Source organism: Somniosus microcephalus, chromosome 28 (assembly GCF_052327205.1).
Source record: "Somniosus microcephalus isolate GS21.2 chromosome 28, FLI_Smic_1.0, whole genome shotgun sequence".
Classification (NCBI taxonomy): Eukaryota; Metazoa; Chordata; class Chondrichthyes; order Squaliformes; family Somniosidae; genus Somniosus; species Somniosus microcephalus.
In genome coordinates this window covers 14,361,103-14,378,005 of record NC_141014.1, presented here as the reverse complement: position 1 = coordinate 14,378,005, position 16,903 = coordinate 14,361,103, and the positions used below count along the sequence as shown (strand labels likewise).

General features: G+C 47.2%; 1 protein-coding gene across 1 annotated transcript in view; it reads right to left on the bottom strand.

Annotated features, from left to right (window-relative positions):
- LOC147098983 (uncharacterized) overlaps positions 1-16,903 on the bottom strand; it is a 411,709-nt gene that overhangs the window by 271,828 nt on the left and 122,978 nt on the right. Inside the window, exons 7-9 of the mRNA XM_085969501.1 lie at positions 11,249-11,335; positions 4,625-4,711; positions 2,359-2,439 (exon numbers count right to left, since the gene is read on the bottom strand). Of these exons, the coding sequence (XP_085825627.1) occupies positions 2,359-2,439; positions 4,625-4,711; positions 11,249-11,335 (255 nt within the window). The remainder of the gene's footprint in view (positions 1-2,358; positions 2,440-4,624; positions 4,712-11,248; positions 11,336-16,903) is intronic.

Genomic DNA, 16,903 nt, shown 5'->3' with positions numbered 1-16,903 from the left:
TAAGTCTTTCTTTCTTATTTATCAAACTGAGGGACAACGTCCGAGTTCCCTGTTGGAGTAACATTGGGGATCCCGAGACGAGGCACATCACCGGTCAGTCACAGTGCATCATGTACAATACCCTGACAATGCACTAGCCTCACATGAGCCCCCAATCGCTTACACTATGGCGACACTCTCACTCTCTATTGTCGGGTGTCTCAGGGTGAGACCAACAAATTCCTGATTATACAGGTCAACCTGTGGGATTCCAGCCAACTTAACCTGAAAACCATCTACTTAAATTCCAATCTACCACAATTTTCCATTAGGTGGCATTCTTAGTACAGGAAACTTTCTGGTATCCGGCACTGACGGGACCGAGCTGGTGCCGTTAGATCAAAACTGCCGTATAAACCAGCAGCAATGGTAAAACATACAGAGCTTTTCAGCTCCGTGTGAATCAACAAACCCTGTTGCTTAGCAACAGCTTCAAAACAGTCGGCTGCAGCTGCAAGCGTCTCTAGCTGAGGCTGTTGCTTAGCTACAGACTTTGCAGAGTCTGACTGGGAAAAAAAAGCAACGAGAAGTAAAAAAACTTATAGAAAACAGCTCCTGAATTTTGCCGGTAGATAGAGCTTTCCGGACTTTTAACCTCCGGTTAAACGAGTTTCCTGTACTGGATAAAACATAGACTTACATAGAATTTAAAGCACAGAAACAGGCCATTCGGCCCAACTGGTGCCAGCGTTTATGCTCCACACGAGCCTCCTCCCACCCCTCTTCATCTCACCCTATCAGCATATCCTTCTATTCCTTTCTCCCTCATGTGTTTATCTAGTTTCCCCTTAAATGTATCTCTGCTATTCGCCTCAACCACTCCCTGTGGTAGCAAGTCCCACATTCTCACCACTCTCTGGGTAAAGAGGTTAAAGAATTTTCTCATCAAGTCTTCTCTTAATACTTACCTGGGATGCAAAGTTATCATCAACATCCTTTTATTGCTTCTGTTTCTATTAGCTTTTGCAACACAAAAAAACATTACTTGCTTATTTTCTCCGCTTTGAAGGCACTGCTCATTCCATTCTCGGAGGGGGCAAGGGTGCCTACAGTCTTCTGGACACTTAGAATCATAGAATGACACAGCATTGTAAGGAGGCCACCCGGCCCATCGTACAAGTGGCTGTTCTCAAAGCGCGAGGCTGCGGGCGTCGGCGGACAATCCAACCACGACGGTTATCACAGCCCGGCTGAGCCTGTCCGCACCAGATATCCGCTCAGGCACACGGCCCATCGCGGCCCGCTGGGTGGCAATCAGGAATGGTGATCCCTGGCTGATTTCCCCCTTCGTAACATAAGGGCACTGAGGCCAAATGTGGCACCCCTACTGCCACCCTAGCTGAACTCAGTGGAACAAGCCTGTGACCTTCGCTCTCCATGTAGCTCAGTAACACATAGGGCTGACAACTCCGGAAGGCTTCATCACATGACCCCCTGCCTCTAACCGCTCCGCCTGGTAAAAGCCCCCCACCCCGCCCCCGCCAATCTCCAACATTTTTTATGAATAAACCACACAATTTTTATTTAATGCTGCTATGATTTTTCTCCCAAGGTGTTTGCTGGCAGTGAGAATCCTGGAGATTAATCTTTAACTCCTGGAGACTCCAGGGCAATCCTGGAGAGTTGGCAACCCGAGTACCACACCAAGCAGTGCATTTATCACAGGTTGCTTAAAACCAACAAACACCAACAGCCTATATATCCTGGCGGGTATCGCTCCCCCTGATATAAGAAGAACGGTAGCCAGCAAGAAAGAGCGACTCCGTCAAACATCAGATGAGAGGCACCCTCTGCATTGTCATACACCTACACCCAGCCGCCTAAAGTCAAGGAAGAGCTTCATGAACAGTGTTGTTCCATTACAATCAACCTCATCTGAAGCCCGCATCGCCTTGTGGAAAGACCGGCTCGCCAGTCTTGAACAACCCCCAGCGATGGAAATTTTACCTGATGAAAGCCTTCCCCCAGGAGCTAATTGCAACTGGGCAATCTGGAAGTGCCTTAACAGACTTAGGACCGGTGTAGGTTGCTCAAAGGTGTCACTAAGCAAATGGGGATATTCAACCAGCCCGACAACTTGTGAATGTGAAACTGAGGCACAGACTATGCAACATCTCCTGCAATGCCCGTCGTTAGAGGAACCCTGCACTGTTGCAGATCTTGCCGAATCCAACAACAAGGCGCAAAAATGTGTCCAGTTCTGGCTGGGCTATGTATAGACTGTCCGTGGACACGATAAGAAGAAGAAGAAGTGCATTTACTACCTGATGGGTTTACTGATACAAGCATCTTCAAGGTGCTTCTCACGGGTAAACAAACCTTGTTAGTTTCTGAAGCAGCTCGAGAGCATTTAGTACAAATCTTCAATTCGTCCTTTTGTGAGTAAAACTTTGAATCCACCTGAAGAAAAAGCAGGGTGGGGTTTAAACAATGGTAATGGGTGTAGAGACAGTAGCCGATGTATTCAATTAACGGAGAGAGATGGCAGTACTGGAGAACATAAAGCTGCAAAGAGAATCGCTCGCCTCACAAATCTGAACACAAAAAGATATCGTGCCTTTCACCACCTCAGGACGTCCCAAAGCGCTTTACAGCCAATGAAGCACTTTTTGAAGTGGAGTCACTGTTGTAATGTAGGAAACACGGCAGCCAAATTGTGCACAGCAAGCTCCCACAAACAGCAATGTGATAATGACCAGATCATCTGTTTCAGTGATGTTGGTTGAGGGATAAATATTGGTCAGGACACCGGGGAGAACTCCCCTGCTCTTCTTCAAATAGTGCCATGGGATCTTTTACATCCACCTGAGAGGGTAGACAGGGCCTCGGTTTAATGTCTCATCCGAAAGACGGCACCTCAGACGGTGCAGCGCTCCCTCAGTACAGCACTGGAGTGTCAGCCTGGATTATGTGCCCATGACTCAGAAGTGAGAGTGCTACCCATTAAGCCATGGCTGAATACAGTGACACAAGTAAATATTTAGTGAAGTTCCTCTATGGTAAATATACTGTCCACTGCAGAACTGAACTAAAGGTCCCAGGATTCAACCCCTGGTCAGTTTTCAGCTGGGATGGCAATGGGGACACTGTAATTGGCCTTCTGGGTTAGAGAGATGTAAAACAAAATGAACCAAGGTTTCCATTCAATCATTATATAGTTTATACAGTAACAGTGTGTCAGCTGTGGCTCAGTGGGTAGCACCCTTGCCTCTGAGCCAGAAAGTCCCACTCCAGAGACTTGAGCTCGAAAATCTAGGCTGACACTCCAGTGCAGTACTGAGGGAGTGCTACACTGTCGGAGGTGCCGTCTTTTGGATGAGACGTTAAACCGAGGCCCCGTCTGCTCTCTCAGGTGGACATAAAAGATCCCGCGGCACTATTTCGAAGAAAAGCAGGGGAGTTATCCCTGGTGTTCCGCCCAATATTTATCCCTCAATCAACATCACTAAAACAAAACAGGTTATCTGGTCATTATCACATTGCTGTTTGTGGGAGCTTGCTGTGCGCAAAATTGGCCGCCACGTTTCCCACATTACAACAGTGACTACACTTCAAAAGGTACGTCATTGGCTGTAAATCACTTTGGGACGTCCTGAGATCGTGAAAGGCGCTATATAAATGCAGGTTTTTCTATCTTTCTTTGATCATATAAACTAAACGGTACAATTTTAAAGGGGGTGCAGAGATAACTGGGGTTTTGCATACAAAAATATCTGAAGGTGGCCGGATACGTTGATAATACTGTTTAAAAAAAGCATACAGGATCCGTGGCTTTATAAAGCAGAGGCACAGAGTACAAGAGCAAGGAAGCTTTGCTAAACCTTTATAAATCACTGGTTAGGCCTCAGCTGGAATATTGTGTTCGATTCTGGGCCCCACACTTTAGGATGGTTGTCAAGGCCTTAGAGAGGGTGCAGAGGCGACTTACTAGAACCAGGGATGAGGGACTTCAATTACGTGGAGAGACGAGAGAAGCTGGGATTGTTCTCCTCAGAGCAGAGAAGGTTAAAGAGAGATTTAACAGTGGTGTTCAAAATTATGAAGATTTTTAATAGAGTAAATAAGGAGAAACTGTTTCCAGTGGCAGGAGGATCGGTAACCAGAGGACACAGATAATGTAACTGAACCAGAGGGGAGACGAAGAGAATATTTTTTACACAGTGAGTTGGAATGCAATGCCCAAAAGGGCAGTGGAAGCAAATTCAATGGTAACTTTCAAAAGCTGAACTGGATAAATACTTGAAGGGGAGAAAATTGCAGGGCTACGGGGAAAGAGCAGGGGGGAGTGGGTCTAATTGGAGAGCTCATTCAAAGAGCCGGCACAGGCACGATGGGCCAAATGGCCTCTTTCTATGCCTGTGTGTGTGTGTGGATGTCGGGTAAGGAAAGGATCAGGCTCAGCTATAGTGACCTCTACCCCTGATGGAGCAGCCCATCAACATCACTGTCTAGTCTCCCAACTAGTCTCCCACCTGACGAATGCCCAATGGGCAAGTTATCGGAGAGTCGCTGGTACCCAGGCAAGAAAAGAGCAAATAAAGCTTGGGGAAAATGGCCGAATTTAAAGAAATATAAAAATAATTACCTTATTGTATTGCTGAGTTATGTATCGATGTTTATCTTTGGTTTTCAGTGAGTTTGAGGAGACCTGTTTAGAGAGGCCTCTGTCGGTCTGGAAGTAAAAGGTTCACCTTTAGGAGTTTAACCAAGATCATCATGCTTATATACCTGCTCCAAGTATGCTCTATTCCACCTAATGGAGATTTTGGCCCTTCCCCATCCTTTTCAATTGCCTCAGCCTTCTCCCCTCCTGGCCTCAGTGGCTGCTTCTCTCTCCTTCCATTTCTCGGGATATATTCATGCTCACACGTCAAGGGATGGGAGCTCTGCAGATTGGGCCAATTGTCCACAAGTCAAATACAGCTAGACACCACTGAAACGGAGTAAAATTCTCACCATGTAAGATCACTCCCTAACCGGCCTAACCCTTCCATTTACTAAACTGAACTTTGTGAAGAAGTTAACTCTGATTCAGTCAAACGCATGGGTTGGCTTATGACCAGCAAATCCCTTACCTCCCTCAGTCTTCCCTTCCTACTAAAACCTACAAGTCTTAGAGACCCAAGCTTGGCATCAACAAATCATTGATGTTGCCAGGGCTGGAGAATTTTAGCTGTGAGGAAAGATTGGATAGGCTGGGGTTGTTTTGGTTGGAACAGAGGAGGCTGAGGGGAGACTTGATTGAGGTGTATAAAATTATGAGGGGGCTAGATAGAGTGGATAGGAAGGAACTATTTCCCTTAGCAGAGAGGTCAATAACCAGGGGGCATAGATTTAAAGTAATTGGTAGGAGATTTAGAGGGGAGTTGAGGAGAATTATTTTTCACCCAGAGGGTCTGGAACTCACTGCCTGAAAGGGTGGTAGAGGCAGAAACCCTCATCACATTTACAAAGTACTTGGATGTGCACTTGAAGTGCTGTAACCTACAGGGCTACAGACCAAGAGCTGGAAAGTGGGATTAGGCTGGATAGCTCTTTGTTGGCCGGCGCAGACACGATGGGCCGAATGGCCTCCTTCTGTGCCGTAAATTTCACTACTTACTGATTCAACTCATCTTTTCTCCTACTCTCTTATCTTTGGTGGTGTCCTTTGGATTGGGAAATTGCAAATGTCGCTCCTACATTTAAGAAGGGAGGGAGGGAGAAGCCAGCTAACTAGTCAGTTGCATTTTTTGAGGCGGTGACTAGCATAGTGGATAGGAGAGTGTCTATGCATGTCATGTGTATGGACATCCAGAAGGCATTTGATAAGGTTCTGTATAAGAGATTATTAGCAAAAATGAGAGTGCACGGAACTGGAGCTAAGATTGTGGCATGGGTCAGTAATTGGTTGGGAGGTAGTAAACAGGGAATATGGATAAAGGTTTTGTTCTCTGATTGGTGGGATGTGACAAGTGCTGTTCCCCAGGGATCTGTTCTGGGGTCTCAGCTTTTCACCACATATATTAATGATTTGGATGAAGGAATAAAGAGTTGTATATCCAAGTTTTGGCTGGGGTAGAGATCACCTCGTACAAAGGGTAGGTACTGCATAGAATTATCAGGGCCAAGTGATCTCCTGGACTATTTTGATCGTCTAAGGGGGATTGGAGAGGACTTTCCCAGATTTTTTCCCCCAAATTGGCCTGGGTTTTTAAATCTGGTTTTTCACCTCTCCAAGGAGCTCAGATGGTTTTGGGCGGGGTGGAGAGTAAATAAACTGAGAAGCACAAGTTATCACTGTTGTGTGGGACAGGCTCAATGGACCAGAGGGTCTTCTCCTGTCCATCATTGTTCATGTGTTCGTATATAACAGCCACATTACTTCCCTCCTCCTTGTTCGCTTCCTGTTCCAGTTGCTATTGCCTAGTCAAGGGGCAGCACGGTGGCATAGTGGTTAGCACTGTTGCCTCACAGCGCCAGGGACCCGGGTTCGAATCCGGCCTTGGGTGACTGTCTGTGTGGAGTTTGCACATTCTCCCCGTGTTTGCGTGGGTTTCCTCCGGGTGCTCCGGTTTCCTCCCACAGTCCAAAGATGTGCAGGTTAGGTTGATTGGCTATGATAAATTGACCCTTAGTGTTAGGGGGATTAAATACGTGGGGTTACGGGGATAGGGTGGGATATGTGTTGGTGTAGGGGTTACAGGGATCGGGTGGGATATGTGTCGGTGCAGGCTCGATGGGCCGAAATGGCCTCTATCTGCATTGTGGGGTTTCTGTGATTCTGTGAAGAGGTAGGCAAGCCCAAGTGGGTCACTGCTCAGTCTTTTCTGTTTGGAGGGTGTTGTCGTGTATTGATTGCGAGTTTGACACCAGTCAATACGGTAATGTAATGTGCATTGCATTATGGGAATTACCCAGGAAAACGGCAGTCAGCCATTTTACGCAATAAAGTGAACATCGCAGTTATAAGCCTGTCTGCCTGACTCTGATTTAATTCGACGTATCTACATGCTTGATTGAATGCATTAAAGCATAGATACAACAGGTGTGACTCTTGCTTTATTTAAGATACTTTTCTCTTTATTCCCTTCTTAATCTCCCCACATGAACTATCCACGTACAAGAAGGCAGCTCCCCCTTGCTGGATTTGGGGTAGGATCAGTGGGGTCTCGCAGCAGAACTGGATGAGGCCTGCTCCTAGGCCTTGCCTAATCCTGCTCTAAAAGCAGCGAGGAGGAGGTGGGCCCCATACAATGCGGGACCCCCCCTGGCTTGATGTTAATATTACATCGCGGTGCTGGTGACATCATTGGGCCACGGCTTTCGCATCTTAAGTAGGCCCCACCTGACGTTAGCGGGAGTCTCGTCCTTGGCCTAAATCGCCCCCGTTAATATTACGGCGGGCGGGAACTGGGCAGATTGAACGCTGCATTTCAAATGTCAAGATTTTAACCCTTCGCCGGACCCTTCCCTGCCCGTCGCCAGGGGTGACGGGGGGTGGGGGGGAAAGAGGTTAAAATCGAGGCATCACCGTCTAGGCTCAAGGTACTGAAAGCCTCCTAACATCCATGGGACGGTATCTGAGCAGGAGCCAGAGCTTTATGGAGAGGGAAGAAAATTGGAGGGTAAAAAAAAATCAAATTTTTAACACAAAAAAAATTACTCATATTGTGGAAAGTTAACTCAGAACCTAATTGCTGGGTAACAGAGTGACCGGAGGGTGTGGACCATCTTTTATTTAGCAGAATTTATGTAGAAATTACAAGAGAGAAACAGGCTGTTTGGAAGTAGTCCGAACTCTAATCCTATTCTCAGGTCCTTTTATCCCCTTTTCCTTCAAGCACCTATCTAACAAGGTCGATAGCAAAATACTGCAGATGCTGGAAATCCGAAATAACAACAGAAAATGCTGGAAAAACTCAGCAGGCCAGGCAACATCCGTGGAGAGAAATTAAAAGTCGACGTTTCGGGTCGAAACCCTTTTTCAAAACTGGAAAGGAAATGAAATAGATCGAAGGCCGGGCTGCGATAGAACAAAAGAAGTAAAAGAGACATTAAGAGGTATTCAAAACCAGACGAGATGGTGATAGGACAGTGGAGACAAAGATGGCTCAGATTAGGTGTGAAGTGTACTGGCAGGATGGGAGACAGCTGCCATGTGGGAGAGAGAAAAAAAAAGGAAAGGTGGGGGGGGGGGGGAAAGGGAAGACCCAAAACAAAGGGGTGGAAAATAAATATATAAGTAAAAATGTAATAGGGGCCGAGGTTATGATCTGAAATTGTTGAACTCGATATTGAGTCCGGAAGGCTGCAAAGTGCCTAATCGGAAGATTTACTTCTTTTGTTCTATTGCAGCCCTGCCTTCGATCTATTTTATTTCCTTTCCAGTTTTGAAAAAGGGTTTCGACCCGAAACGTCAACTTTTAATTTCTCTCCACGGATGTTGCCTGACCTGCTGAGTGTTTCCAGCATTTTCTGTTGTTATCTAACAAGGTCTCTGCTTCAATCACTGGCTTTAATTAACAAGTTAATGGAGCTTGCCCACCAGTTCCAACTGCTGAAGTTTGATCATTATCTTGGGCACCGCTAAACTAAAACAAACTGCAAACTGTTCCCACTGGCATTAGTCTTCTGCAGCACAGAACCACCACCCCAACCCACCCTACCCAGGCAAATCTTCTATTTCTACTCAATGTGGTCTCCAAGTCATCAGATGATGTAGGAAGTGGAGATAAATCCTAGGATTGTGAGCTGGGGAATCCACTTGCAGGGGGGCCATGGAGGGAGGCACTGAGGCCAACAGTCACAGCCTCCACCTGAAGGAGGTCGAGCGAGAGCCAACTCACAGTTCTTCACTGCACATACCTCATTGGAACAGGAGGAGGCCGTTCACCCCCTCGAGCCTGTTCCGTCATTCAGTTAGATCACGGCTGATCTGTATCTTAACTCCATCTACCCGCCTTGGTTCCGTAACCCTTAATACCCTTGCCTAACAAAGATCTATCAAACTTACTTTTTGAACTTTTCAATGGCTCTCCAGCCTCAACAGCTTTTTGGGGGAGAGAGTTCCAGATTTCCACCACCCTTTGTGTGAAGAAGTGCTTCCTGACATCACCCCTGAACGGCCTGGCTCTAATTTTAAGGTTCTGCCCCCTTGTTCTGGACTCCCCCCACCAAAGGAAATAGTTTCTCTCTATCTACCCTGTCAACACTTATAATCATCTTAAACATCTCAATTAGATCACCCCTTAATCTTCTAAACTCGAGGGAATACAAGCCTAGTGTATGCAACCTGTCCTCGTAATTTAACCCTTTCAGCCAAGGGTAGTTGGCAGACTCTTCACTCAATGGCATGTTGCAGCACACTTTCTGGTGCTAACCCAGTCTCCACCTCTGTTAGATGAAGGTCATGGAAGCGACCAAAACCACAACTGCCTTAACCATCCCTTAAACTAAGGTTGACAACCCTCCAAGAATGTCCTGGAGTCTTCAGGAATTGAAAATTAATCTCCTGGACACGGCTGCAAGCAACACCCGGGAGAAAAATCATAGGCTATAAGAAAAAAAATGTTTGAAGAATTTTGATTATTAATTATATAAATATTGGAGGTGGTTGGAAAGGCTGTTTAACTGACAGTCAAGAATCATCCAATCAGGTCACCGAAGAGCTGGTTCACTTTCCAATTGGCCATGGGAAGGCGGGGCCCCGAGAATTGACATGGCGATTGACCAATGGTGGAAGCGTGGGGGGTGGGGCGGTTTGAGGAGGGCGATCATGTGATGAAATCTCCTGGAATATGCCCAACCAGAGTTGGCAGCCTGACTCCAAACCCAACCCTATGGTTAAATGCTGGGTGCTGGCTGTCATAAGAACATAAGAAGTAGGAGCAGGAGTAGGCCATACGGCCCCTCGGGCCTGCTCCGCCATTCAATAGGATCATGGCTGATCCGAACCTAGACTCACGTCCACTTCCCTGTCCGCTCCCCGTAACCCCTAATTCCCTTATCTGCTAGGAAACTGTCTATCTCCATTTTAAATGTATTTAATGTCGCAGCTTCCACAGCTCTCTGGGGTAGCAAATTCCACAGATTTACTACCCTCTGAGTGAAGAAGATTCTCCTCATCTCAGTTTTGAAAGGGCTGCCCCTTATTCTAAGATTATGCCCCCTAGTTCTAGTCTCACCCATCAGTGGAAACATCCTCACCGCATCCACCCGATCAAGCCCCCTCACAATCTTATATGTTTCGATAAGATCGCCTCTCATTCTTCTGAATTCCAATGAGTAGAGGCCCAACCTACTCAACCTTTCCTCATAAGTCAACCCCCTCATCTCCGGAATCAACCGAGTGAACCTTCTCTGAACCGCCTCGAGAGCAAGTATATCTTTTCTCACTGTCAATTCTGTCAATTCCTCACTGCCAAATAGTCGCTTCACCAGTAGCCCCTTTGAACATTTAGCAGTTGAGTAGATTTAAGCAGTAGTCCTGTGAGGCTGACAGGAGTCCTGTGTGAAAGGAATGGCACACTCTTGATCTACCACTAATTTGCGAGAGAGATGGGCACTCCTCATGGCAGGCCTCTAATTACAAGCTGGCCATGGGTAACTTTCACCTTTTTAAACTTGGTCTGAGGGATAATCTTGTTCCAAAAAGTGGATGCCAGTCATCCAGGATCCGGAAGCCAAGTGTGGCACAGGTATGGAGCAAAATATCTCGTATGTATCTCCCAATCTCTGTAATCTCATCCACTCCTACAACCCGCCGAGATCTCTCTGCGCGCCTCCAATGCTGGCCTCCTGCGCATCCCCGATTTTCATCGCTCCACCATTGGCATCTGCGCCTTCAGCTGCCTGGGCCCCAAACTCTGGGATTCCCTCCCTAATCCTCTCTACCTCTCTCTCTCCCCCTTTAAAACGCTCCTTAAAAACTACCTTTTAGACCAAGCCTGTCCTAATATCTCCTTATGTGGCTCAATGTCAAATTTTGCCTGAGAACGCTCATGTGAAGCGCCTTGGAACTTCTTACTACATTAAAAGCGCTATGTAAATGCAAGTTGTTGTTGTTACACTGACAGCGTACACTAAAATCAGTCTTAAAGTAGACACCGCCACCACACCAGTGTCATGTTTATACCCCAGACACCAGTGAATATCCTAAAGCATGCTCAAGGCACTTAAAGCGTAATGCAATACAGAAACAGAATATACAATAATATACGTCATTTACCCTATCATAATTAGTGGTTGAGGGCGCATCTCGGCCTTTGCTTTTCAACAAGGTGGAAAAAGGCTGCTGAGAGATTTCTCGGTCGGTCTGGAAGGGAACATTGCACATCATGAATCTTTTTTGTCTTTCTCTCCCCTTCTCCTAAAAACACCGACTAGCAGTTTCCGCGGGAATTCTCCCGATCGGCCGCCATAAACTCAGCAGAACTCGCACAGACACTGGACTCGATTTTCGCCCCCACCCGACGGCAGGAAAGGGTCAGGGGAGGGGTTGCATTCTTGAAATTCAACAATCCCGCCACCAACTCGCCCCATTTCCGCCTGTTGTAATATTAACCCTGGTGATTCAGGACGTGTACGATGCACCTGCTAAAATCAAGCATAAGATGCAACGTAATATTAACGTCAAGTCTAGAGGGAGTCCCACGCTGTCTGATGCCAGACAGCGGAAGAAGGGCGAGAGGAGCCAATTGGCCAGAAGAGGCCCAGATAAGTTTCAAAACTGTTCTGCTCAACGAACACCTTGTGGGCTGGGGTACCCCCACCCCACCACCAAACCCCCACCCTCCCCAGGCCCTGCAAGGACACCTTGGCCCTCCTCAGCCCCGGCCTCCACCCCAATATCAAATGAACACCCTGATCCCCGGATATGGAAGGAAATCCTCAATCTCCAACAGCCGTGGATTCGCTCTCCCACGGCTAAATCCCAGTCAGTTATCGGGCGGCACTCCGTGAAATTTTAATTAAATGAGGTCCTACTGCGCCTCAAAGTTCCCGAACTCTCCGGGTGCGCCACCAGTTGTGTCCACACCAGCAGCAGCCCCCCGCACCCCCACCCTGCACTGCCCTGCAAAAAAAACCAGGGCCACTGTTTCTCCAGAGTTGCTGCCGATCTGCCAGAGTTACGGCGGGAGGTCAGGAAACCTCGGTGGAAATCTCGCCGCACTGACTGCTGCTGGGATAGAATCCCTCACATGCTGCTCCTCCTCCAGGAGCCACTCTTCCTCAGTGAGGAGGACAGCTGCTGACACCTGAAAACTGAATTTTTACAGGATGTTCCACCTTGGGAGGAATCACGCTTCTGTTCTCCCACTGCCTCCACCCAACATTACAAGTCGGTGCTGGGGTGGTGGGGAGACGAGGTGCTGGAGAGGAGGCCGGGTAGGGGGTGGGCAGAACTCGTTCAATAAATGTGACCTGCATTCCTATCAATACAGTCACAATGACCCACACCCCCAATAGTAGTCACAATGTCCCACACCCCCAATAATAGTCACAATGACCCACACCCCCAATAACAGTCACAATGTCCCACACCCCCAATAATAGTCACAATGACCCACACCCCCAATAATAGTCACAATGACCCACACCCCCAATAATAGTCACAATGACCCACACCCCCAATAATAGTCACAATGACCCACACCCCCAATAATAGTCACAATGACCCACACCCCCAATAATAGTCACAATGTCCCACACCCCCAATAATAGTCACAATGACCCACACCCCCAATAATAGTCACAATGACCCACACCCCCAATAATAGTCACAATGACCTACACCCCCAATAGTAGTCACAATGTCCCACACCCCCAATAACAGTCACAATGACCCACACCCCCAATAATAGTCACAATGACCCACACCCCCAATAATAGTCACAATGACCCACACCCCCAATAGTAGTCACAATGTCCCACACCCCCAATAATAGTCACAATGTCCCACACCCCCAATAATAGTCACAATGACCCACACCCCCAATAATAGTCACAATGACCCACACCCCCAATAGTAGTCACAATGTCCCACACCCCCAATAATAGTCACAATGTCCCACACCCCCAATAATAGTCACAATGACCCACACCCCCAATAATAGTCACAATGACCCACACCCCCAATAGTAGTCACAATGTCCCACACCCCCAATAATAGTCACAATGTCCCACACCCCCAATAATAGTCACAATGACCCACACCCCCAATAATAGTCACAATGACCCACACCCCCAATAATAGTCACAATGTCCCACACCCCCAATAATAGTCACAATGAGCCACACCCCCAATAATAGTCACAATGACCCACACACCCAATAATAGTCACAATGACCCACACCCCCAATAATAGTCAGAATGTCCCACACCCCCAATAATAGTCACAATGTCCCACACCCCCAATAATAGTCACAATGACCCACACCCCCAATAATAGTCACAATGTCCCACACCCCCAATAATAGTCACAATGACCCACACCCCCAATAATAGTCACAATGTCCCACACCCCCAATAATAGTCACAATGTCCCACACCCCCAATAATAGTCACAATGTCCCACACCCCCAATAATAGTCACAATGTCCCACACCCCCAATAATAGTCACAATGATCCACACCCCCAATAATAGTCACACTGTCCCACACCCCCAATAATAGTCACAATGTCCCACACCCCCAATAACAGTCACAATGACCCACACCCCCAATAATAGTCACAATGTCCCACACCCCCAATAACAGTCACAATGACCCACACCCCCAATAATAGTCACAATGTCCCACACCCCCAATAATAGTCACACTGACCCACACCCCCAATAATAGTCACAATGTCCCACACCCCCAATAACAGTCACAATGACCCACACCCCCAATAATAGTCACAATGTCCCACACCCCCAATAATAGTCACACTGACCCACACCCCCAATAATAGTCACAATGTCCCACACCCCCAATAATAGTCACAATGACCCACACCCCCAATAATAGTCGCAATGTCCCACACCCCCAATAATAGTCACAATGTCCCACACCCCCAATAATAGTCACAATGTCCCACACTCCCAATAATAGTCACAATGACCCACACCCCCAATAATAGTCACAATGTCCCACACCCCCAATAATAGTCACAATGACCCACACCCCCAATAATAGTCACAATGTCCCACACCCCCAATAATAGTCACAATGTCCCACACCCCCAATAATAGTCACAATGTCCCACACCCCCAATAATAGTCACAATGTCCCACACCCCCAATAATAGTCACAATGACCCACACCCCCAATAATAGTCACAATGACCCACACCCCCAATAATAGTCACAATGTCCCACACCCGCAATAATAGTCACAATGACCCACACCCCCAATAATAGTCACAATGACCCACACCCCCAATAATAGTCACAATGTCCCACACCCCCAATAATAGTCACAATGTCCCACACCCCCAATAATAGTCACAATGACCCACACCCCCAATAATAGTCACAATGACCCACACCCCCAATAATAGTCACAATGTCCCACACCCGCAATAATAGTCACAATGTCCCACACCCCCAATAATAGTCACAATGACCCACACCCCCAATAATAGTCACAATGTCCCACAGCCCCAATAATAGTCACAATGTCCCACACCCCCAATAATAGTCACAGTGACCCACACCCCCAATAATAGTCACAATGACCCACACCCCCAATAATAGTCACAATGTCCCACACCCCCAATAATAGTCACAATGTCCCACACCCCCAATAATAGTCACAGTGACGCACACCCCCAATAATAGTCACAATGACCCACACCCCCAACAATAGTCACAATGACCCACACCCCCAATAATAGTCACAATGACCCGCACCCCCAATAATAGTCACAATGACCCACACCCCCAAAAATAGTCACAATGACCCACACCCCCAATAATAGTCACAATGTCCCACACCCCCAATAAGAGTCACAATGTCCCACACCCCCAATAATAGTCACAATGTCCCACACCCCCAATAATAGTCACAATGTTCCACACCCCCAATAATAGTCACAATGTCCCACACCCCCAATAATAGTCACAATGTCCCACACCCCCAATAATAGTCACAATGTCCCACACCCCCAATAACAGTCACACTGTCCCACCCCCCCAATAATAGTCACACTGTCCCACACCCCCAATAATAGTCACAATGACCCACACCCCCAATAATAGTCACAATGTCCCACACCCCCAATAATAGTCACAATGTCCCACACCCCCAATAGTAGTCACAATGACCCACCCCCCCAATAATAGTCACAATGACCCACACCCCCAATAATAGTCACAATGTCCCACACCCCCAATAATAGTCACAATGACCCACACCCCCAATAATAGTCACAATGTCCCACACCCCCAATAATAGTCACAATGTCCCACACCCCCAATAATAGTCACAATGTCCCACACCCCCAGTAATAGTCACAATGTCCCACACCCCCAATAATAGTCACAATGTCCCACACCCCCAATAATAGTCACAATGTCCCACACCCCCAATAATAGTCACAATGTCCCACACCCCCAATAATAGTCACAATGACCCACACCCCCAATAATAGTCACAATGTCCCACACCCCCAATAATAGTCACAATGTCCCACACCCCCAATAATAGTCACAATGTCCCACACCCCCAATAATAGTCACAATGTCCCACACCCCCAATAATAGTCACAATGTCCCACACCCCCAATAATAGTCACAATGACCCACACCCCCAATAATAGTCACAATGTCCCACACCCCCAATAATAGTCACAATGGCCCACACCCCCAATAATAGTCACAATGACCCACACCCCCAATAATAGTCACAATGACCCGCACCCCCAATAATAGTCACAATGTCCCACACCCCCAATAATACTCACAATGTCCCACACCCCCAATAATAGTCACAATGACCCATACCCCCAATAACAGTCACAATGACCCACACCCGCAATAATAGTCACAATGACCCACACCCCCAATAATAGTCACAATGACCCACACCCCCAAAAATAGTCACAATGTCCCACACCCCCAACAATAGTCACAATGACCCACACCCCCAATAATAGTCACAATGACCCACACCCCCAATAATAGTCACAATGTCCCACACCCCCAATAATAGTCACAATGTCCCACACCCCCTATAATAGTCACAATGACCCACACCCCCAATAATAGTCACAATGTCCCACACCCCCAATAATAGTCACAATGACCCACACCCCCAATAATAGTCACAATGTCCCACACCCTCAATAATAGTCACAATGTCCCACTCCCCCAATAATAGTCACAATGTCCCACACCCCCAATAATAGTCACAATGACCCACACCCCCAATAATAGTCACAATGTCCCACACCCCCAATAATAGTCACAATGACCCACACCCCCAATAATAGTCACAATGTCCCACACCCCCAATAATAGTCACAATGTCCCACACCCCCAATAATAGTCACAATGTCCCACACCCCCAATAATAGTCACAATGACCCACACCCCCAATAATATTCACAATGACCCACACCCCCAATAATAGTCACAATGTCCCACACCCCCAATAATAGTCACAATGTCCCACACCCCCAATAATAGTCACAATGTCCCACACCCCCAATAATAGTCACAATGTCCCACACCCCCAATAATAGTCACAATGACCCACACCCCCAATAATAGTCACAATGTCCCACACCCCCAATAATAGTCACAATGACCCACACCCCTAATAATAGTCACAATGACCCACACCCCCAATAATAGTCACAATGACCCACACCCCCAATAATAGTCACAATGATCCACA